The 24142-nt window shown below is 37.9% G+C and overlaps 1 protein-coding gene across 2 annotated transcripts in view; it reads left to right on the forward strand.

Annotated features, from left to right (window-relative positions):
* Nucleotides 1-24142, forward strand: part of FAM185A (family with sequence similarity 185 member A) — a 46864-nt gene that overhangs the window by 14126 nt on the left and 8596 nt on the right. The window contains exons 3-7 of one of the 2 annotated variants that reach the window (XM_035314816.1): nt 5963-6055; nt 10934-11072; nt 14833-14874; nt 21467-21562; nt 23641-23775. In XM_035314816.1, the coding sequence (XP_035170707.1) occupies nt 5963-6055; nt 10934-11072; nt 14833-14874; nt 21467-21562; nt 23641-23775 (505 nt within the window). The remainder of the gene's footprint in view (nt 1-5962; nt 6056-10933; nt 11073-14832; nt 14875-21466; nt 21563-23640; nt 23776-24142) is intronic. The other variant, XM_035314817.1, reaches the window with a different exon arrangement.

A 24142-nucleotide genomic window follows, 5' to 3' on the forward strand; every position in this document is an offset into this window, starting at 1 on the left:
TTTTGCTTGCTTTTTTTAAGACAAATATTTAACCAGGATTTACGTTGTCTGCAGTATTTTACTGGGGAGGAAGAAGACACACAGGAAAAGAGCTAGGTTTCAGCAATCCAAAGGTACTCGTGAAGGAAATTCTGTTGGGACATCTACATTTGCCAGCAATGAATTTGAGTTTAGGCCTAAAGCTGACTTTAAGCCGCATCCCTACCTGCTCATGGTCACTTAAATCCCTACAGCTTGCTTATAGCAATTCATTAATACTCGAAGACTGCATGTCTAAAACTGTCAGTAATTTGAATTGTTTCCTGGGCTTTACAAAAAAGCAGGAAGAAAACTGAGGGAATAAGTAAAAAACAGAGATTTGGAGTTGGGCTTCAGTGGCGTTTCATTTCACACCACCTTTGCTGACTGTACTTTTCAACTTTTGCTGGTCACTTGTAAAGTTACCTCGTTTCAATGAAGGGGAGAGCAGACAAAGTATGTAAATTATGAAGGAAGGACCAACATATTGCCCACGAGGGCTGTGACTTTTTCAAGCCAATGTGTTTTCCAAGCCACTGCAGCCCAGCCCTCAGGACCAGAGGAAGGGACAGAACAAAAAGTATCTGAGCCCTTAATTTATGGCCATGCTGGGAAGGGAGGCAGGGGGATGCGAGAGAGAGGACTGGAAGCCGCTTCAGATCTTCCATCTATCTGGTGACTAATATTAACTGGTCACATTAGTAGAGGAGCTTTTCTCCACTAAAGACTCCCTGAATGTGCACGTGAGAGCTAGCTGCATGCTTCTGACACCGTCACTTGAAGAGCTTGCAGTTTCTTCTGCAGGTAAGCAGAGCCTCAAGTATCTGCAGCATTTCTTCTTTTTTTTTTTTTTTTTTCTTCTGCCCCCTTCATTCCTATATACCACATGAATAGTATCAGGCTTCATGCTAGACAACCTATGTCCAAAAAAAATCAAGAACTTCTCTATTTGTAAGGAGCTAATCTTACCGCTGGGCTCTTCTCAGCTGAGTTTTCCTCTCATGACACTGCTGCACTCATTATGTGCCTGTTTAAAGGAAGGCAAATTTAAACATTCTCCTATTCACTGGTCTCATTTGACTAACAAACGTAAAGCTTGATCAACAGTTCACAGTATACAGCTGAGAAAATCCTACCTCATCTGTCACAGTTGTACTTCCAAGAAGTGAAGACTGCAGGAAGAGGTGCCGCCTTTTAACCTGCCTGTCTGCATTATGGACACAGAATCAGTCCACATTTCCAGGTTACTCTCTCCATCTGTGGGCATATGGAAACCAAGACAACCAAGTCAGCATCCTGGCTTTCCTCACCCAAAAAGATCAGCCAGAGACACCTTGGGGCAGAATCTGTTGTTAGTGCATAACCTCTCACAGAAAAAACTTGGTGTCCTTACGGACAAATTCTTGGGCGGACCGTTGCGGTAGATAATAAAGGCCCCCAAACAGAGAGAGCATTGGTTTTTCATTTTTATTTTCCACTACTTGGATAACTTCAGATTCTCTATTGGAGCTAAGTGGTAGAAGTGTTTGCCCAGCTCTGGCATGCCATGCTTGGTTTTCTTTCATTTATGAAAGCTGGTGGTTTTGTGTGTGTTTGGTTGGTTTTGATACTTATGAGAAGCATCAAAATGTTGGGTAATTTACCCCTGGGGTAAAAGAATGCCCTGGGGGCATTCTCTCTTCCTGTAGTATAATGGAGACTTCTGACTTTCAGGCTGCAGCTCTTTGGCCAACAAAACGTTTGAAGGACTTTCTAGTAGGCCACCCATTCTTTCTAAATGGGGAATTAAGGGAGAAATCCGAGCATCTCCCTTATGAGGAAAGGCTGAGAGACCTGGGTCTGTTCAGCCTTGAGAAAAGAAGACTGAGAGGGGATCTTATCAGTGTCTATAAATATCTGAGGGGTGGGAGACAGAAGGATGTAGCTAACCTTTTCTCAGTGGTTTATGGGGACAGGACAAGGGGCAATGGCCAGGGTGGTTGTGGAGTCTCCTTCTCTGGAGATGAATCAAGGCCCGTCTGGACGCCTACCTGGGCAACCTGCTCTAGGGAACCTGCTTTGGCAGGGGGGTTGGTCCAGATGATCTCTTGAGGTCCCTTCCAACCCCTACAGTTCTGTGATACAGTTCTATTATCAATGAGACTTCAAACAGCAATGAAGTGATGCCCACTAATGAAATGAAAAGAAGGCTGCAGAGTAGCCAGTGTAAGGATTCTGAGACCAGCTCCTCTGTGATTTCACTATAGTTTAGAAGAGCTTGATACTGCTTCTTTCTTTTCTGTTAACTCGTGGAGCCTTGTTTGATTCACGAAATAAGGAAAATGTTAGGAAATTTACAAGTATAAAGGGTTATCCATCCTTGTGGTGGTTTTATTCAGGAGGGCAGCAGAGCTCAGCCACAGCCGCTCTCTCACTCCCCCTCCTCAAAAGGAAAGGGGGAGAAAATACAACGCAAAAGGCTCAAGGGTTGAGATAAGGGTGGGGAGATCGCTCAACAATTATCGTGATGGGCAAAACAGACTCCGAGTAAGGAGATAGTAAGATTTAGTGCCTATTACTAACAAGCTAGAGAAATGAGAAACAAAGGAAAGAAACCAAAAATGCCTTCCCCCCATCTGCCCTCTTCCACCTCCTCCCCCCAAGCAGTGTAGGGGAATGGGGGAATGGTGGTTGTGGTCAGTCTATAGCACTTCGTCTCCGCCACTCCTTCTCGGTCACTCTCTGCCCCTGCTCCAGGTGGGGTCCCTCCCACGGGATGCCATCCTTCCCAAACTGATCGGGTGTGGGCTTCCCACAGGCAGCAGCTCTTCAAGAACTGCTCCAGATATGGGTCCGTACCACGGGGTCCGTCCCTCAGGAGCAAACTGCTCCAACCTGGGTCACCCACGGGCAGCAGCTCCTGCCAGGTCACCTGCTCCTGTGTGGTCTCCTCTCCACGGGCTGCAGGTCCGGCCCGGAATCTGCTCTGGCAGGGGTCTTCCACAGGCCGCAGTCTCCGTCGGTGCAGGTCCACCTGCTCCACCGTGGTCTCCTCCACGGGCTGCAGCGTGGAACCCTGATCTACCGTGATACTCCATGGGCTGCAGGGGGACATCCTGCTTCACCATGGTCCTCACCACAGGCCTCAGGGGACTTCTGCTCTGGGGCCTGGGGCACCTCTCCCCCTCCTTCTTCACTGACCTTGGCACCTGGCAAGGCTAGTTCTCACTCCTCTCACTCTCCCAGCTGCTGTGTAGCAGCAGTTTTGTTTGTTTGTTTGTTTTTCCTTTCTTAAATCTGCTCTCACAGAGGCACAAACAACATTGCTTATTTGCTTGGCTCTGTCCAGCAGCAGGGCCCTTATCTAACATGGGGAAGCTTCCAGATTCTTCTCACAGAAGCTGCCCCTATGGCACCCTGCTACCATAACCTTGCCACATAAACCCACTGCAATCCTTTATGCATGTGTCTGCTATGTTGGTGGCCACAGGAAGCTTCTTTGCTCCCTTAAGCCCCAAATGAAAGGAATGACCTTGTCCCAGAAGGTAGAAAGCATTTAAAATATAAAGAATCAAGGAAGAACTGCAGATTTCAGATAAAATACTTATTAAATAAACCTTCAGTAGATTATAAGGTTCTGGCTGCTTTTTAATACACCGAAAGCATTACCTAAAGTATTCTTTTGAATTGTGGGTGGTTATGGATCGTCTCTGTTCTTGTGACTGTAAATGTTTCAACATATAGAATCACAGAATCAGTCAGGTTGGAAAAGACCTGTAAGATCATCTAGTCCAACCTTTAACCTAGTACTAAAGTCCACCACTAACTACAGAAGACATTTTACCACTCTTCTTGGTTTTGTTGGCTATCAAGTAGCGAGCGAGGTAAAGGTTTTGAATGAAAATTTCTAACCATCTTGGTGTTTGCAGGATTAAAAAATTGGCCAATTACATTATTTCTTTTAGCTGTACAATCAGTTTTTAGTCCAACCTTGATTTTAAGAAGCATTGTAGTTCTAATAAGATAGCTGTAACCCAATTTTCTAGTGTGGTTTTAGGAATTATGTTCTCTAGTGAGAAACAGAATTATTAATTTCTCGGGTTTTCTTCCCAAGCTTCTGAACATGTATCAGACTAGATTCTTTTAGTACAGCACTCCTGTACTAATAGTGTTATGAAATGGTATTGCCCTCCCTTGGATGGATTGAGGAGTTGTTTGTTGCTTGACTGTCATGCTGTTGACAGCAAAGCAGGAGACCTTTTCTTTAGAGAAGAGAGCAAAAGAGCAATGATCAATGATGTTATTTTTAAATAAAAAAAAAAAATCTAGTTGTGGGGGTTTGAAAAGTCTTGATGTTTTTGGTAAACTGTGTGGTGTCTTCATAGAAAACCTAGAAGTTTGCCATCTACTTTTCTTAAGCATGTATGTAATTGGCCAGAAAAGATGAGTATTCTGTTTGTTTGTTTGCTTGGTTGCTTGCTTTGTAAATGGATATTGCACTAGTGCTTTTGGTGTGGTAGGTGTTTTTCAGCCAGTGTGAGATTTGCAAGGAGCTGGTGATTTTTGCATTTTTCCTAAATACAGTTATGACTTCTAGGTCATCTTTAGAGTAGAAATTATTTCCAAATTCTTTATGCAGAAATTAATGCTTCCTATTTTTAATCTCTTTCCTGCTGCTTATTACAACTCATCAGCTTAGTGAGAATAAAACCAGTTTTGTTTATACGTTGAGTGATTACTTCTCACTCCTTGACTATGCCAGTTGTAATAAGAATTTTCAGATGTCTTGCACACAGCCACTGGAAGATCTGCCAGGCATCCTTACCACAGACCATGTCTGAGCCTGATTTGTCAAAGTTCTGCACCGTCGTCCTTTCTTTTTTGAAATGAACTATATTTTTCATCTTTCCTTTAATAGTTGTCATAACCTTTTACCTCTTTCTTGTTCAAACTTTGCTAGCAGAAGTTCTTCCTTGTTCTTCTAGCAGACGTCCTTGTTCTTCTAGCAGAAGTTCTTCCTGTTCTCCTTTGCTAGCAGAAGCCCTATGACAAATTACTGTTTTTTTCCCTTTCACCTAGGGAAAACACACCTTCTTAATGAAAAAGCCATTTGACCATTCTAGGTTGCTTCCTGCCCCAGCAAATCCTGCTGTTAGATGTCTCCATTGATAATTAGCCATGAAAGTCTGATTTTAAGAGGTTGAGGATGTTCTAATAAATTGGGTGGCAGGGACCTGTGTGTTCCCAAAGCTTTATCTATCCCCAAAATGATAGAATAAAAGGGGTCAGGGAGGAGATGAGGAAATAAGTGATATAGGTAGTGGTTTTATTTTTAATTAGCTATCCGGCCAACCTTGCTATACTAATTCTTCTGAAGTTGTATGTTCCTGTATCTTTCTTACAGTGATACCTACCTGAAACATCTAATCTAATTTCATTATCAGAAGGAGTTTTGTATTGTGACATTTACTTTACATAGAGAGGATCATATGTTATATACAAAGTTAACTGAATGACTGGGTAGTTTACAACTTTGGAAAGCTCTGAAATACTAATGTAGTCTCAAGTTAGGGTTGTGCCATGTTATTCTGGGGAAGCCCCTAAAATGAAGGGGCAAAAGCAAGATTTGGGTTCACCATGATTAAGAAACACTGGTCTGGAGTTTCTCCTGTCTTATGAAACCCTACAAAACTTCTAATTCTTGGTATTTCATCAAAAATTAATAGAAACAGTAAGAATCCATCTTTTCCATATTGGAAACTTGGATTTTTTATTTGTTATATTTTTTTCTATTATTTTTTTTTTGCCATTTGATAAGGGCTAGTGAATACAATTTATTATGTCTTATCCAGGGCAGGTGTTACTTACCGAAATATCTTCAAAAACTGATAGGCTTGATTGTCAAATTTAATTTGTCTTCTAGTTTGATTTTTCTAACCATGTGAATTTTAACCTCTTTTTTCAGAGCCATAAAATCGACATACGAACAAAAGGTGGCAAAGTAATAGGTCTTGGAACACTTTGTGGAAATACAGATATTCATGCAACAGAGAAGGGTGTAAGTAAGAATTGTACTTTCTCTCCAGTGACTTGTTCAGCTGGCCTGTTGAAAAATGACTACGTTTTGAAGAACATGTGCTGAGGAATACTTGATGACCCTCATTGGTTGATTGTCATTTCACTTTTAACTTATATTTGTCTGTTTAACTACCCTATCTTATACTATGCTTGGTTTGGATTAGTAAACAGGCTCCACAGAAAGAGGAATAATGAGCATGTGATCGTTCTATCAGCACTGAGGTTGGGCTAGCTGTTACAACTCATCAGCTTTAATTATGTAGACCCTCACAAGGGTCCTGAGCTTTTTACTTGGCTGATGTCTAGACACCTACATTCTGTAGAAGGCACCTGAGTTTATTTCAGTGTTGTATGAATAGTCGCCTGATACTTCCACATGCTTCCTACCTCCAGTTTTACGTGGTTGTAAGAACTGAAGAGTAGAAAGTTTCATATATTTGTTTGCAGCTAAGGAAATACAATCACATGTCATCCTGCTGAGTTGCAGTGACAACCATGAGCAGAAAGTTTTAGAGAAGTAGCTCGCCTTTTTCAGCAGGTGGCAGTATGAGACAAGCCTCATACTATGCTAATCTGGTTTTGTTTCTTACAAAATGAGTCGTCAATTCTCCATTATTTAGGATACTTCAGAGTTAGGATCCTTTACATAATAGCATAATGTTCAAACCCAGTCTGGTTCTTAGGCTCAACTTGAATGTGCAGTCATAATACCCATTCAACTGGTTGCATTAGGAGTCATTTGTTCAGAAGTATTGATACATGAACATGTGGAGCCAAGTCTGTGAGTAGCGTGCGTGCATGCAGAAGTCTTTCAAAATCACTAAGTAACCCTAAAACCAGCAGCATTGGGAAGAAGCAGAAAGTGTTTGTGTAGTCCGCCCTAGCCAAGGATAGAATTGAGACCAAGCTGTTAAGTTCTAGTAGTCCAGAATTGCCTCCGCGGGGTGCCATTTGGTGCTATTGCATGCCTTGTAGATTGGGCTCTGAGATCATATGGTGACTTGTGTAGAGTCAGCTGTGAGCTGTTTTTAACTTCCTGCTGAAAATTAAGTAACTTGCCATTGGATTTTCCAAAAGCTGTCAACATTACCTGCATTTCTTTTCACTGGATGCTAGCCTTCCTTTTGGTGTATACCGGAGCCCCGAGGTTGCTGTAGCTGAGCTATTTATTGCTGTTTCTTTATTAACATGATTTCATCCCAGCAAGACCTCCTAGCATAAAGCAGAGTGGGCAAGGTCTGACATGCTGGATGCCACAGTTGGACCAAAAGTGCTGCCCAATTATTAGTTCATTTGGGCCTTTTTACTACTTAATGGATTTGGGATCCATCCTAAGCCACTAGTGACCACAGAAAATGAAAGAGATAAGTTATAGCCTTCTTAATGCCTGTTATATCTTCCTGCAGAGGGCTTCTGTTGGAAGGATTTGAAAATTGGAATCTTTGCTTTCTAGCAGTGAAAAAAATTCAGTGCTATCTAGGGGGAGTGCTTTGACCACTGTGGATTCGTGCTCTTTGCAACCTACTAGCATGGTGGTCATCTGTAAATTAGACCCAGTGTTGTTTAGTTGTTTGTTTCAAAGTAGTTTGTTACCCCAGTGGAGTCAAAGGAGTTTGTTTCAAATGGTATCTCGGTGGTGCTGATCCAAATATGTATGCTAGAAAAATCACGAGATGTAGATGCACCTGAAAATGAGAAATGTAATGGTTTTGCTTTGAAATTTTAGAATCATTCAATTTGTTTTTGTTGTTTTTTTTGTTGGTGGTGGTGGTGGTGGTGTGGTGTTTTTTCAGGCATGCTCTCCTTCTGAAGCAATAATACAAGCTTAATCTGAAGTGCTTCTTTGTGATTGTAAATATTTATACAGTATGCAGTATTGCTAGCAGCTAGTCTTATGGTTGCAAAACTGTAGTAATTCAAAGTGAGCAGTTTTAACAGGAATTTGCAGCTATGGAAAGGTTCTGGTTCACGTTACTGAACTCATTAGAAAAAAATGTGTAGTTAGAAAGGATAGTGTGAGACTTCTTTTCTCAATTTGCCACTTCTGTTAATAATCTGTTTGCCTTACATCTCCCCTGTGTGACCATGTGAGGTGTTTCTTCCATCAGATGTAGTCATCATTTTGTAGTTACGGCTCTGTCAGCATTTCCAGCCCCCTCCTGGAGGTGGGGAAGGGAAGGATGTGGTGGAAGACACTAAACATGTAGAGAATATTTTTAAGGGGTTGAAAATGGAGAAGGTATTAGTAAAATGATTGAACAGAATAACACACAAAAACAGAATAACACACAATGCAAACAGTCTGATTAATGATGATGGACTGATCCTTTTTATTATTTATAGGATAAGAATCTGATGGAGCTTGAACATGTGGTCAGAAACTGTAAATCCCAAGGCTTTACTCTGAAGGGAGGGAGTTTTCCCAGAAAACATGGTGACTTGACGGACAAAAATAATCAAATCTGTTTGACTGGGGAGTCATTAGCTAATCTGTGCCACAGGGACTTTTCTATATCACTTATTTAACAGAGCCAAACATCCATGTTCTGCCAAAAAAAATTGTAAAAGTTAAATAATTTGAGATTGAAAACATATTTCGTCTCAGCACAAAAGCATCCCTATTTTTTCATGCTTCCTCAGCTAGAATATTTTTAGTCTTTTACTTGAGCAGTCTGACTCCTTAATGTGGGTTGTTCTGAAACAAGTATTATATTGGTAGCGGTTTTTATAGTCATTAGCTGACTCAATATTTCTTTTTATCGTGTACTGAGATGAGTTTTCTTCTTCCTGCTGTGCATTTTTAAGAAAAGTAGTTGTGTCTGGTAAATAAGGTAAGATAATCAGTGAGCTTGTTTTTAATGTTGCCTCCCTAGTTATTTATCTTAAATATTAATCTAGTCAAAACCATAACATAGTAACAGATGTAGCTTTTTGCTTCAGGCTTTCATTTTCCTGCTCAAGAATGCCACTAGGCAGGCATTTTGTACCCAAACTGTATAGAATATATCTTTTTTTCCCTAAATCATGGGTAGCTCTTATTTTTGTTCTGCTGATAGCATCAATAGCCCTGTTTAAGTTGGCGGGTGCACTGTAAGCTGCTTAAATACCTTCAGAATAGGCTTAGATTATAGGGTATAGAATGACAGTGGCTTTTAGTTGTTGCTTTGGGTATGTGCCACAACAGTTCTACACGTTGTCAGAGTCGGTGCTGGTGACGGAGGGAGTATGGGAGTATTTGGTGTGAAACATTTCTAGGGCAGATGCATTCTAAATTTATGTTTTTTAAGGTCTCTGCTTTTTAGAGTTTTGTTAGAGACATCAGAATACTGAAAATTTGAATTACTGTCACTTTCAGTAGCAACAGGTTGCTGTAGTTTCAAATTGTTCCTTCATAATATCATTGGTTTTGTTTAGTGTTGATGCTTTGATTCTGGACCACTGTTATGAGCAGCAGCATCTACAGCAGGGACTGTAGACATTGGTTGTCAGATCTGTAATTCTAACACAGCATTTCTGATAACCAGATTTTCTTCAAGATTAACATAATATTTTACATTGTTTGAGACCTACTGTGTATTCTTGCATTATGTCAAAAGTCTTGAGGCAAGGGTTCCTTCTGTAACCTGTACTTAAGGCATAAAGCTTAGTAGGTATGTATTGGTAAGGTCACAGTATAATTTGGCTATGATACAGTCCGTGCCTCTTTAGCTAATCTTTTGTAACACAATATTGCATGGAATCTGCAAGACTAGGTGCTGTATGTCAGAATACCTCTTATATCATCCAGAGCATGTTCTTTTATGTAGCATAACACTGGAGGGGCAGCAGACTTAATTTTTCTATTAACTCTTTCCCCCACAGAAGGACAATGTTAAAATAACAGAATGGATGTTAGTTGACGTAAGGTAGTTTGATCCTAGTAGGCCATACGTCATTTCATGTAACAATGATTTTGTGCAATTCACTTGAAGTCGATGTAAGCAAAGTAAAAACGAATTGAGTGGGGTTTAAGTCTGACCTGTCTCATGATTCCATCATAACTCAAGTTTAACTTAGTAAGAACAGAATTAAATTCACATGATTGTTGCACAAGAATGTGACTTGTCCTGTTTTGTTCAAGTCGACTTAAAATATGTCACATGACTCATTACTAATAAATAGGTTATCTCTGCTATCTATCACCTTTTACTTCCCAAATCTGTCCATAGTGCAGCACTCAAATCTTACCCTTTCTTTCCATTTCTATTGGAAAGAAATAAAAACAGAGATCTTATCACTCATTTTTCAAGGCCTTGTATAGGTTGGGGATTATGTCCAAGGGTAGAGGCCTGAATAACCAAGGCAATCTAAACAGTTATACTGATAGGAAGAGCAGCTATGTTGTTTTTTTTCATTGCAAACCTTCACCAAAGCTATGTCTACAAAGTAAGCCAATTAAAAATTTGCATAAAAAGCTATATTTAACAAGAAAGACAGGAGGTATTTTGATATATGGTGGCAGAAAATTGATAATCAACACTTTGTCACAATTGTGCATGACATTAGTTTTCATTATTAAAGCCATACTTTAATTTTCAAAATGTTTTTTTTTTAATTGAGCTTCTTTCATCCATTTGTGACTGGGTTTTTCACTCTTCTGATGGATGCAATAATTCACAGTAATGCTGTAAAGAATTACTAATTTGTTGGTCTGAGCTCTTAAATGAAAAATGTTTTTGTCTTGTGTAGCTTTTAAGAACTTGATTCAGGTTGTTCTGCTTTCCATTTGTTCTGTCTCATAATACTGTTACTTCCTTCTGCCTCTTCAAACCATGATGACAAGTTTTCCGTTATGTTTATTTAAGTTTATTTCTCTTAGAGTGTGAATATAGAGAAGCTGCAGGGGACGTCCATCAACATAACCACGGAAGATGGGCTGCTGAAAACTAAGTATCTCTATGCAGAGTCTTCATCTCTCTCATCAGTAACTGGTGATATTCTGCTGGGAAGTATTCATGGTAAGAGTTAGGTTAGGAAAATACTGCCAAAAATTTAGTTGCTTGAAAGGTATTAATAATGTTCACAGTAACAAAAGGACTAAAGTTATTAGTCTGTCACTAAACAGTCAGCTATGCACAGTACATGAACTAAACAATTCTATATTTATTAGAGGTTGAATTAAGGAGAGTTAATTTACCATACAGCATGTTGTATTTATCTTTTAAAATATTTTTATAAGTATGCTTATAAAATAGGAAAAGGTGAATGTTATAGGAAAGAAACAAACAAACATACCAAAGATGACAAAACATTTTTAAAATAAGCAGTAACAATTATACCAAAAAAGTAGTAAGCAGGCTCTGCCCCACATGCTTTATTTTCCTCTTAGGAAGCTCTTACAGCTTCTACTAAGACTTATGGTAGAACTTGGTTCTATCTCAAAGTTTTATGCACAAATTATGCAAATTATGTGTGTGTACTGACACAATAGAGTGGTGATGGTTTCTTTTCTTGGTGGAGGGCACCCTTTACTTTACGCCCTTCATCTAGAACTAAAAACTTGAATGTCTCTCAAAAACAGGAGTCAGGGTTGGAACCTGGGGTCTTTCTAATTTAACAAAATTCCCACTGAATTCTGTCTGTGCCATAATGCGTTTGTGATTTTTACATTAAGTAAAACTGAAGATGTACAAATGGTGAAAATTACTCAGGTCAGTCCAAGATTCAGATTTCTAGCTATATACCTTATAAACAATTTGCTGCAATTTTGTGTTATGTCACTTCAGAAACGATTTTTCATCTTTAAAGGAACAGCTCCATTGTCCATTCACAGTAAACACAAAACTTTTATAAACCTGTTAGGTAAAGTTCACTTCAGCGTGTCTTGGTAGAAGTAAGATATTTTTGTTGTATTTTTCTGACATGTAGGTGTTATTGCTGCAGGTACTTCTAGCCAGTAAGCTGCTGGGTTGTTTTTTTTTTGTGTTTTTTTTTTTTTCTTTTCTTAATTTCAAACAGTTATAGTAATTGTGTGGAGTGATCAGTTTGTGAGCACGTTCCTGCCTCTGTGCACATTCAAAAGTTTTTAAATCTTGGTACAAAAATGAAATAATAACAGCTGTTGTTAGTGACATACTTCCGTAGTAATGCATCATTTGTAATTTCACTAAAGAACAGTGTGAAAACAAGTACAACTGTATCCAAATTATACATTACTTCAGGGTTATTTTCATGGGCAGTCTACTAAATGGGTCTGGAATGCCTAGCATTATTTTAACTGTTTCTTTTAAAAATAATTGGTCTGTGTTTTTCACACACACACAGCTTCAATTAAGTCAAGGGAACAGAAACTTTACAAACCTGCCTGAGTCCTGTTTTGTTGTTAAAATTTGGACTGTATAATCCTAGTCAGTGCCCAAGCTTTAGTGGAAACTTGGCTCTGGAAGGGCATGAACTGAATTTAGTCTTTCAGGTCCTGATTTTAAACCAGCTCTTTGAAGAAACACTGGTTATTCTGTATTGTAGACCTTGCGCAATCCTATAGCAGTGGTACTGTCTTCAATACTTATGCTGTCTACTGCCTCAGATTACAGAGGCATAAGCATATAGCCACAAGTAATTTTTTCTTTGCCATCACAAAATACACAGCAAAACAAAACACCAGTACCACCATGATACAAATAAGTTGCGGACAAAAGACTGTGGTCAATGACTCTGGTCAGAGTTGTGGTCATTGGCTCAGTGTCCAATGGAGATCAGTAACGGGTGGTGTTCCTCAGGGAGTTGGTATTGGGACTGGCACTGTTTAACATCTTTGCCAGTGACGTGGACAGTGGGAACGAGTGCACCCTCACCAAGTTTGCCAGTTACACCAGGCTCTGTGGTGCAGTTGACATGCTCAAGGGAAGGGATGGCATCCAGAGGGACCTGGACAGGCCTGAGAGGTGGGCCTGTGCGAACCTCATGAGGTTCAACAAGGCCAAATGCAAGGTCCTGCAGCTGGGCTGGGGCAATCCCAAGCACAAATACAGGCTGGGTGGAGAATGGGTTGAGAGCAGCCCTGAGGAGAAGGTCATGGGGGTGCTGGTTGATGAGAAGCTCGGCATGAGCCAGCAATGTGTGCTTGCGGCCCAGAAAGCCAACCGTGTCCTGGGCTGCATCAACAGAAGTGTGGTCAGCAGGGTGAGGGAAGTGATTGTCCCCCTCTGCTCTGCTCTCATGAGACCACACCTGGAGCCCTGTGTTCAGCTCTGTGGCCCCCAGCACAAAAAGGACATGGACCTGTTATTGTGAGTTCAGAGGAGTGTATTTCAGAGGAGGTGTATTACGACTGTGTATAATCTTTGGGAGTTGCTATTTGATAAAACCCTAGGCTTTTGGTAGATTGTATAAAAATAAGTACTAGTAATGATAAGGTGATACAACTGTAGTGTGCCTTTGAAAAAAAAGAAAAAAAAAAAGATAAGAAAAAGGATAATGGTGAGGCCAAACATCTTTCAAATTCATTTCAAAATGGCTTTGTTTCAACTCTGGTTATCAGATCAGCTTAGTATTGTATGGTATGTGCTTGAAATGATGAATTTAAGACTATTGACGACCAGTTTCTTTTCTAGCTTTTAGTCCACGGACTGCTGAGAAATACATTGCAGGTCATACATACGCAGTGGAATGCATTCTACCCTAGTGGCTGTTTACTGCTGTGTAATTACAGAAGATAGGATAAGTGCTTGGTCAGCTTCTGAAAATTTTTGTGAATACTGTGTATTAGCAAATTAGACTAAATTACTGTGATCAACCTTATTTTGGGTCTTTTATACTTCTGGGGGGAAGAGGGAGTGGTAGGAATGAACTGTCATGGCTTAGTTTTTTCATTTAAAGCACTTTTTTTTTTTTTTGAGGCAAATGCACATGTATAACATACATGGAAATGTGATAGCTTCTTCCAACTTTTAGACTGTTAACAGAAAAGCCATGGTGTTTTGCATGCATCCCTCATCCTTCCAGGTTCTCTTGATGCTATAGGTAAAGGGGAAGAGAGTGTATTTTGAGATTTAATGATAAAATACCCAAGCCTGTTCAAAGTAATGCAAGGTCAGTAAGAAACTATTCTATGTTTTATGCCTTATACACTCTTCTGTTTGATGTTCTTCAGTCTGCCCAACACACACACATCTCCCAGATTCAATGGAGAGTGTAGGCAGTGGTTTGTCACATGCAGGAATAAGTTTGGAGAGAGTAGGTAATGTTCAGTGATTCTTGGGCAATTTTCCATTAAGTAGCCTTTGAAAATAAAGCAAAAAGTCACCCAGATTTGTGGGGGAGGGGTATACACATATATGTTTATGTATACAAAAAAGGAAGATAGGATGTGTAATAAAATATTTTTTATTAAAGTACTGTAGTAACCCATAGTGCTGTTGCAGGCATCTGACCAAGATTTAAAAAAAAAGGCCAAAAACTAAATGAGAAAAGTGCTCAATTTGGGTCTCTGCTTTTTTCTCCATCCCACCTAGTCTGTGCCTTAAAGCTTTATTCGGAATATTTTTCTTGCCTGGAATTGCTTCTTTGTTTCCCACGTGTGTTGAGATTTTTGTCTGTTAAGCAATAACAATGAAGGAATATAATTAATTTACACTGTTTTGGTTTTACATGCAATGCAGATATACTACTGTAACTATAACAGCCTTGTATAGGATCACTTTATTTTAGTCTAAAATTTGAGAAACCAGTCACAAACAATCTACATTGAATGTTAAAATGTCCTTTATTTCTTAATAGGTAACACCAGCCTTCAGACCAAAACAGGGAGTATCACAGTAGGTAGGTTTTGCTTTGTTTTGCTTTCTTTCTAAGAAAAAGCTTCTTTCTCTCTTTTGTCACTCTTCCCTTTTCCTTTTTAAATTAAAATATTCAAAGGGAAAGTAAAAACCTATTTTTCTAATAATCCTCAGAAGTTTGTTCTCACTTTTTCAGGAGTATCATTCATTGCTGTGTATATGAAAAATATTTTCCAAACTTGGCTCTGATGGCTCTTATGCAAGACCAATTCTAGCTTTCCACCATACCCCCTGGGCTTTAGCATTATACTGAGTCTAACTATTTTCTTTTTGATTAAGCTGGGACAAAAGGACATGAGAAAATACTAAGTGTACATCAAATGCAATTACTTTGCCTTTAATTCAGTTCTCTATCTTATGTTTATCAATTATTAAATACGTTTAACTTTCATGTCACTTTCATTGATGTTTTACATATTGTAAGGTAGGATAAAAGCTTGTGAGAACTTAGTGTTTCCAAACTATTGTGTGGACCATTGAGTTTTTCCATTCAGAAACAAAAGTAGCTTTTAAATCTTCTCTCAGCGTTTGAGTTTTTATACAGTGGGATAACTGAGTTATCAATTACATTATACATTATACTACAAAAATATTAGGGCACCTTCTGTGTTGATGTACTGTAAATTGGTCAAGAAAGTGAGAAACTCAATTTCTGGTTATTTCTGTAGCATTGTATTGAAGAGCTGTAGACGATGCTCAGTGAATCTACCTTGAAGGATTTCCCCTTCTGTAAGTTTCAGTATAGGCCCAAGTCTAAGACTTCTGCTAACAATAGTGACTACAGTCACTAACTTGCAGGCATCTTGCAGGGACAAAATGTCCTGTCACAACTCTTCTTCTGTTTCTAAGCAATCTATATTAATATTCTTGGAAAATGAATGCAATGCACATTTTTATGAGTTAGTCATTAAACCACAGAATTAAATCAAGCTTGCTAGTCTGTTTTTCCTTCAGTTAAATAAACTCATAGACTATGAAGAGTGTTTGAACATTTCTTAACACAAGAGGTAGTTTTTTCCACCAAGAGATGATGATTATTTTCCATTAATTAACCAGGTTCAGCTTAAAAGTTAAGAAGTATGAACATTGAGAAGCATTGAACTGACTTTATTTTTTGGATTTCAATTCTGAAAATGTTAGTTACAGTTAATCTATTCCTAAAGAGCATTAGCCCCTCTCTGTTTTAATTTTGTATGGATTTTTCCAAAGGCAGATGACTTATAAGATCCAGTGGTTCAGCTCTGAAAACTTGAAAATGTCAAGTTTTAAGTGAAAAGTTTTCACGTATGAGGAATTTCATGCCACAAGGTGACTTGTTGGATTGCCAGAGAGCTGATGGGGATTTGCTGATATAAATAGTAAGACCAGCTTAGCTCTTCTGTCTTCCTCAGATGGATTTTCATAGGCATATAGTTATTTGTTTTACTGCAGGCAGAATTTTATCAATTAATTGAAAAATGCAATCATCACCATTGTATGATCTCTAGATTTTGAGGATGTATTTTCCTGAGAGGTTTATTTACCATTCAAAAATTGTTGAGAATGCTGGATTTTTTTTCACAGTATTTGAGAGAAAGTACAAAAAATTGGGGGGAAATTCTTGGATAATTCTATATTAACAGGAAACCAATACTCCTGTCTTTTGCTCTATTATTTTATGGGTATTTTTTTGTTATTTGTAGAGTAGTTCTCTTTCATATATTTATTTTGTGATTACTAGTTTCTGTTTAAAAAAATAAATCTTTTTTTGAAGATCCTACCCAAACCTCAGCTTAATTTTAAGCATCTAACATATGATAGTGTTTCACACTGACATTGTTCAAATATTTAAGTAAAACACTTTTTTTCGATACCATGAATTTTGTTAGTTGCAGACAAATTGTTTTCTAACATTGCACTAAAAGCTTTCTTCTTCTAACACATGTTTTGTGGATTTTGGATGGCTTCTTAATTTGAAACAACCAGACTTATTTTTACTTCTAGTTTACATTACTGCTTAGGACAGTCGTTAGAAATCTGAATAATCTTACAAAAACAGTGGAGTACTTTGTTTTTAAGCTAATTTGATCTTTAAGTTTTTTACTTGGTAAGTTCATAGGAAAACTCAGGTTGGAAGACACCACAGGATGTCAGGGTCATGGAATGGAAAGTACCTTTGGAGCTCATCTTGCACAATACCCCTGCTCAAGCAGTCTGTAGTCTCCAACCTCCAGCCCAAAGCAGTGTCAGCTGTGAGCTTGCTCAGGGCTTTGTCTTGTAGTCTTGAAAATCTCCCAAGGATGCAGACTGTACAGCCTCTCCAGGCAAACTGTTCCAGGGCTTAGCTGCCTTCACTGTGAAAAAGATTTTTGAGATATCCAGATCAAAACTCTCTTGCTTCAACTTACTTCTTTTGAGAGGGGACGGCTTTTGGGTATTGGAGTGGTCTGCTCTCCACGCTGAGCAAGCTCTCACCTCCTCTTGTCAGGGAAGGTGCTCCACTACCTGACTATCTTGGTGCTTCTCCACTGAGCTGACTCTAGTTTACCAATGTCTCTCTTCTATCAGGAGCCATGGAACCAGATGCTGTGTTCTAGATGTGGTCTAAAAGGTACTGAGTCAAGGGGGATAATCTCCTCTGTTGATGTACTGGCCATGCTCCAGTTAATGCTGTCAGGGATTCTGTTGGCTTCCTCTTCTGCCAGGGCACATGGCTGGCTCTCGTTCAGTCCAGCCAAAACTTGTTTATTCCTCAACTTTGTTGTCATCGTCTGATTATTCTTTTCTCTGCTGCCAAGCCAAATTTTACCCTACTAGCTCAAAAAAAAATAAATAAAAGAAATACTTACCTTTAGCCCAAGGGAAACAACTTCTAGGTTTTGGTAAGAATAGCACTGATTTACGGGCAGCAAGGATGTGCTCTGTAAAGCACACAGACATCCAAGAAAGTCCAGTTATCTTTTTTCTTCCCTATACAGATGCCATTGTCAGTTTGTGTTATTCTGCTAACTTCTTTCTTCACAACCCATTCTGGAGGACCAAAAGGCTTCTGTGGCTTACTACGACAGATTTGCTGTCTAAAATGAATAGAAACTTAGCAATTTAGAGCAAAGTTTCAACTCTTACGTGAGGACTATATTCAAATATCAAGTAGCTACTATATAGGTTTTTGAGAAGAATGAACTGAGGTGTCTAAGGCCATCTGTTGTGATTTGTAAGTGTTCTCATAGGGCAGTTCTCTAGTACTGAGAGTACATAGAATGGCTTGGGTTGGAAGGGACCTTAAAGATCACCCAATTCCAACCCCCATGCAATGGGCAGGGATGCCATTTGTTGAAGATTATTGTTTTTCTTAATGTAGCTAGTCTTCAGACTTTCTGTATAATACCTTTTTAAAAGATTACTCCATGAAAACTGAGTTCTGAGCATTTTTCATGTACTCGTTAGAGTAATATCAGCATCTTATTTCACGTATCAAGTCTTTATCTTAGGCAAGTTATTTTTCTTAATGCTTAACAACTTTGTTAAGGACATCTTGCTTCACTGGTTTGTTTTGTTGTTGTTGGGTTGGTTGGGGTTTTTTTTGGTAGTAGTAAATACTTAAATAACTGAAGTTGCTCAAGAGTGCAACTCTTGAACAGATGGTCATCTGTTCTGTTTCCAGTAGAACGATTCATGCTTGTATTTCCCCTTGAGTTGTCAGTCCTTAGGAAACTAAATTTGAATTATGCACTCTTTCTTGTTTTGGCTCTCATTTACTCGCATTAATCTCATTTAACGATGGGCATGTATTTAAATATAAAAATATATTGCCTTACTTTTGTTCTGTCATAACTGTAAATTATATGTTGTCTCTATCATTATTAAAGTCATGTATTTTGTCCTACCAGATTCTGTTATTTAATGTAATTTCTCCTGTTGAAATATTTATTTATTTGAATTTCACCTTTTTATAGAACCTTGTCTGCACTGTTTTTAATCCACTTTTCTGTCCTGTCTTCCTCCCCGCTTCTCATTTGTTTAAGTTATAAAGATGCAAAACTTAAACAGCACCTTTAATGGACTTCGCAGAAGTGATGGGCAACTTTAAGTCTCTTGGTATTATTTGTATCTAATTTCATATCCATCAAATTATTCCAGAAGTCACCTTCAATGTTTCTATAAAGCATATTTCCTGTTGTTTGTGTAGATCAAAGCTGACCATGCAGTTTAGTGTCATCTTTAGTCTTTGGTTAATGCTGCCAAGGTTTGAAGTTTTTTTTTTCCCATAAAACAACAACAACAACAACAACAAAACTTTCTGTTCACTCCTGTACTATAGAAGTCAAAATCTGTCAAGTCATCCCCCCAAAACAGTGTTATCCAAGGGCATTCTACTTTGTCTCAAGGATTTTTATTGTTGTTTTGTGTTGTTTTGTATTTTCCAGGTAAATCTGTGCCTATTGCCATCTTCCTGCATCCTATATTTTTGTATGCATTCTTCAAACAGAATCCAGTCTCTCAGAAATTTGGGGTTCTATTATTTTCTTAAAGAATTGAAAACGGAAAAAATCAAAAAAATCTTGTAGTGGGGCTACTAGATTCAGAAAAGGCATCTTTCCACTGTGAAGAATTTTACAGGAGCCACGTTCACATTTGAAAACTGAGCGTTAGGAAGGATTCAGTGAATAAACATTAGACTCTGTAAAGTACCATCAGCTGATGGTATTGTACAGACTGCTAACAGTTGTTCTCCCTGGAGAGGGTCACTGTCATATCACAGAAGTCTTTTTTTCTTCATAGTGCAGCAAAAAGAACTAATAGTATTTTTTGATTAAAACAGAAGAATTAGAGGCTGGATATTTCCTGTATCAGTTGCCAACAAATCTCTGACAAAGTTATGTGGATATTCAGTGATTGGCTGTTAGATTGGGGGTATTTGCAAAAATAGCTTTTATAGGAAATTATCTATCTGCTGGGACCAACATTTTAATGAAAAAGGTTGATTTGTATAAACTTTACCTGTTCCGGTATGATTACCTGTTTGAATATTAGGAACGTCCTTTTAAAAAGCTATCAGGAAAATGTTTCGTTGTGACTTACCCAAGCAAAGCTTTTTCCAATTCATTGATTTCAATTGACAAAGAGTTATTTTTTTCTTTCAGATTTGGACCAGAACTTACTTTAACATAAAATCCTCTGATATGGGAAATGCATTGCATTCACATCCAATTCTAGTTTTTTTGTTTGTTTCTTTTGTTTTTTTTTTGGCCAAAAATGGTGTCAGTTTCCCAGCTGACCAAATGTGGATTGGCTACTTTTTCTTTTCTATTACATTAACCTCCAAAAAAATTCATTTTTAGCTGAGGGATGATAATCCCTTTCAATGTTTAAACTGCTGTAATACACTGATCTTCCCCATCTGTGTCTGGGATCAGAAAAGCTCCAGATGAGTTTGTTTATGTACAGAAAGCTTTAATTAATGCTAGACATCCTTGTTATGATTAATCAAGCTTATTCTCCCATGAATATTTTCACTTTTAAAATAACAAGTTTCGGTCTGGTTTGATTTTTGTTGTTTTAGTGAGTTCTGAAAACTCAGCTGTGCTTCTTCTTCTATGCACCCCCAGAAACTAAGAATATTCTCATTCAGTGTTTCAAGATTTTTGGCTAATATTTTTGTTCCTATTAGGCTTTCTAATAAGGTACGTCACTCACTCCCTTTTGCTCATGTACATATGTAATTTTTTTTTCACTTCTCTACAGTTGCTTCACAACTTCTTTGCTGTTTTTATCAGCTATAGATCTGTTCAGTAGATAAAAAGGTAACTGCTCAGGACCTCGCTGTTATGCTGTAGAAATCTGTGCTTACAACTGGAATAGGTTGCAAATTATTAAAGAATACTTCTCAAGTATACAAATAATGCTTTTTTTAAGGGCTTCTATTTGTAAAAAAGGTTGTTAAGAAAGTTTTGTTGTCATAAATTACAGTTAATAAGCTATGGAAGAAAGTGTACGTCTGTTTATTACAGGACAAAGAATAAATGGTGATTCCCTATGTGCATTAAATTACAGTGGTTATCTCAGACATTTGTTTAAAATTCAGAGTTCTTCCATGTAACCATATGTTAAACACACAACTGCCTGTTGTTTGTCTGTGGTAACTTCCATGGGTAAAGTTCCCCCTGTGCAAAGTCCAAACAAAGGAACTCTTTTGGAAATTAAAATAGGTCTTAAATGTTCAGATTTTATGCTCAATCTTCATACAAATGTGAATTTGTCTATGTGGAAAGAAGTAGGCATGATTATACATGGGCAGAAGGAGTGTTGTTGAGCCCTAGTAGATCCTACAAGTCCTGCAAGGGTTTCACCTTGTGGGACCAGTGCATGCCATAATTCCAGATTGGGAAGAAAACTTTTGCTGGGAAACCTGTTTTTCTGAGCAAAGTCTGACATTCAGTGAGTGAGTAGAAGATACTGCTGCAACATACAAGAATTGATGAAGTCAATTCAAACAACAAAACAAGATTCTAGCAAATATTTATTTAAACAGAATGAAGAGTAACGTTTTTAAATCAATGAATGATACACAAATCCTTTCGTTTTCTTTTTATTAGATTCATCAGATGGAAGTCTAAAAGCTTCTACACATCAAGGGGCAATAGATGTTTATGTCAGTCAACTAAGAGAAGTGGATCTGAAATCCCAGAAAGGTTAGCAAACTGGAACAAATATATTTTTGTAGCAACTAATGATATAAAAGAAAGATTAGGGTTTTTTGTTCATCTGTCTAGTAAAGATTTTTTTTTTTTTTTAATCTATTTTCTTTTTTTACCTCATTGGATACTTATCGTAGAATAAACTCTGTAAGGGACAATGATACTTAAAATGTATTACCGTATTTTTGTGTTTTTAATACTTTATCTTGTCAGTCTACTCAGCAGACTTCTGCAGAGTTGACTTGGATTACAGTGTTTGTCTTGAAAAAGTTTACTTCACAATAATATTTTTTTATATATATCTTTTATATGTATGTACATAAGGGAAAACATCAGGCATTTATATTGCTTTTTCCAGCCTTTTCCTGATGAAATATCCAATTATTGAAATAGGCAGAAAAATAGAGATGAGAGAGTGCCTTACTCAACCATTCTTCCTTTTTTTTTTTTTCTTCCTCATGAATACTCACTGGAGCTTTGCTTTCTAGTTAAAAGGTCACTCCTAATGTTGGATTCATAGTTTTGCCATTCAGAAGTTATGATATTGTAAATAACAAAGCCCTGAAGACATCTTGTTTATCCTACTTTTGGAGAAAACAAACTAACAAACAAAAACCCTACAGCATTCTTGTGTTAACATCATGGTGTTTTAAAGGAATATGGTATTCGGTAGCATCCTCTGGTTGTCTATGAGATAATCTTATGCCCTGTTAAAACTTAGCAGTTAATCAGAAGGGAAATAATGAGGAAAATGCATTGGAATCATATGTGCCATTCTTCTGCACAAACTAAGGTGGTTCCATTGGTACAGATAAGTTTATTTTTAGTTTATTTCTTAGTTACATTTTGAATCACTAAATTATGTCTCTTTAAATTAGTAGCAAAGAAGAATGTGTTTAATAAAAGCTAATTCATGTTACTTTCAAAACATTGCCTGACATCTTTTCTGGCAGCACAGTTTAGTGTAGGCAAAGTTGATAAAATTCTGTTTTCGTTTACCCCGTAACTTTGGAGTAAGTGCTGACAGCTGCTGAGTAGAAAATGTCCTATCTGTGATAAATTAGCTGCATGTGTTGGATTTTATGAGTCACATCACTGAACTACTCTCCAAGGAGGACCTAAAGAAAAGACCTTTCCCCTTTCTTATCCTAAGGCTTCTGTGAATCCAGCAAAATTTAGGCCTAAATTCTACTGACAGTTATTTCTTCTTCAGGAGTATCCTAGGCAATTGATTGGCCTGAATTTAAATTGCATAGCTAGAGTTGCTTTCTGACTGCTACACAGTTATTACATCAGTTTTATAATCATGTTCTGTGTCAGCATTGGGGATATATTTGAAGAAATGTTTGTGTTTTTCTACAGTGATTGTTGAAATTGGGTAGAAGCTAAGAAGTGTGTCTACAGAGTTTATATTTGAAATACTGCTTGGGTTTTGTTTCAATGTGCAGGATGCAACCTTCAAACATTGTGACTAATTCCAAATATGACTAACAGTGGTAGGGTTGGGGGCCCAGAACTTGCCTTTAATCTGATGCATAGAAGCATGTATTTTGGGGAAGCAGACATCAGAATTTCCATTTTTCTTGCTAGTGTTAACAGACTGTAAGTGGCATCCCATCATTCCAGAGGAGCAATTCTGTTATAATGTGCTTGTATTGTACTGTGTGCTGGATTAATCATCAAATCCCATGTCCATGCTCAGGGATGTAAATATGCAACTAGAAAATGAAACTAGAGTCATAATACTTGTTGAGGTCTGTTTTATTTGCTTCCCTTGGCAATCCCCATAATAAGGTCCTCTAGTGAGAAATGTTGCTAGTAGTGTATGTTAATTTTCATAGTGTCTGAAGAAATACTGTGATCCCATTTTATAAATGTGACGTACCTTCATTTGTCATAAGCAGAATAATGTATCTGTGTTTATCCTTTGACAGGAAAAAAAAAAAAAAGTTACCATGTCTGAAGGCTCTTTAAAAAAAATGATGATTTGCCTTAAGTTATCTAAATAATTGCCTGTTTTGTGATTTGATCTCAATGTTGATGTAACTAGCTTTCATTTAAATTTATATCAGGTTCTATTACAGTCAAGGTACCTGCCTCTCTCAAAGCCTATTTAGAGCTGTCTGGAAGAAAAGTGGATGTGAGCTCAGAGATCCAGTTAAAAGATACACAAAGTGCCTCCAAAGATGATCACGTTACTTTAAGTGGTAAGGCTTACTAATCTTGGCTACCATTAAATGTCTGTCTAGCCTTAGTCAAAGACATCTAATTGTTTGAGTTTATTGCTCTTGGCCTCTTCCTGTTTCATCTGCTTCAGCTTCACACATCTGCTTGTGCCATTGAACTCTCCATGTTACTACATGGCTCTTTTATTTTGTTTGGTAAATGATTTGCGAATACAAACAACTGCATCTCTAACAAAAATCTTAGAGCCAAATTCATCCTCAGCATTATTCCAGTGAATCTGTGGGAAGTAAGTCAAGGCTGAATTTGACCCATTGCTTTGTTGGCTTAAGCAATCACATAAATCACCAGGGAATGTCAGTTAAAATACAATTAAAATTTTTCTTTGTG

Source organism: Oxyura jamaicensis, chromosome 1 (genome assembly GCF_011077185.1).
Source record: "Oxyura jamaicensis isolate SHBP4307 breed ruddy duck chromosome 1, BPBGC_Ojam_1.0, whole genome shotgun sequence".
NCBI classification, from domain to species: Eukaryota; Metazoa; Chordata; class Aves; order Anseriformes; family Anatidae; genus Oxyura; species Oxyura jamaicensis.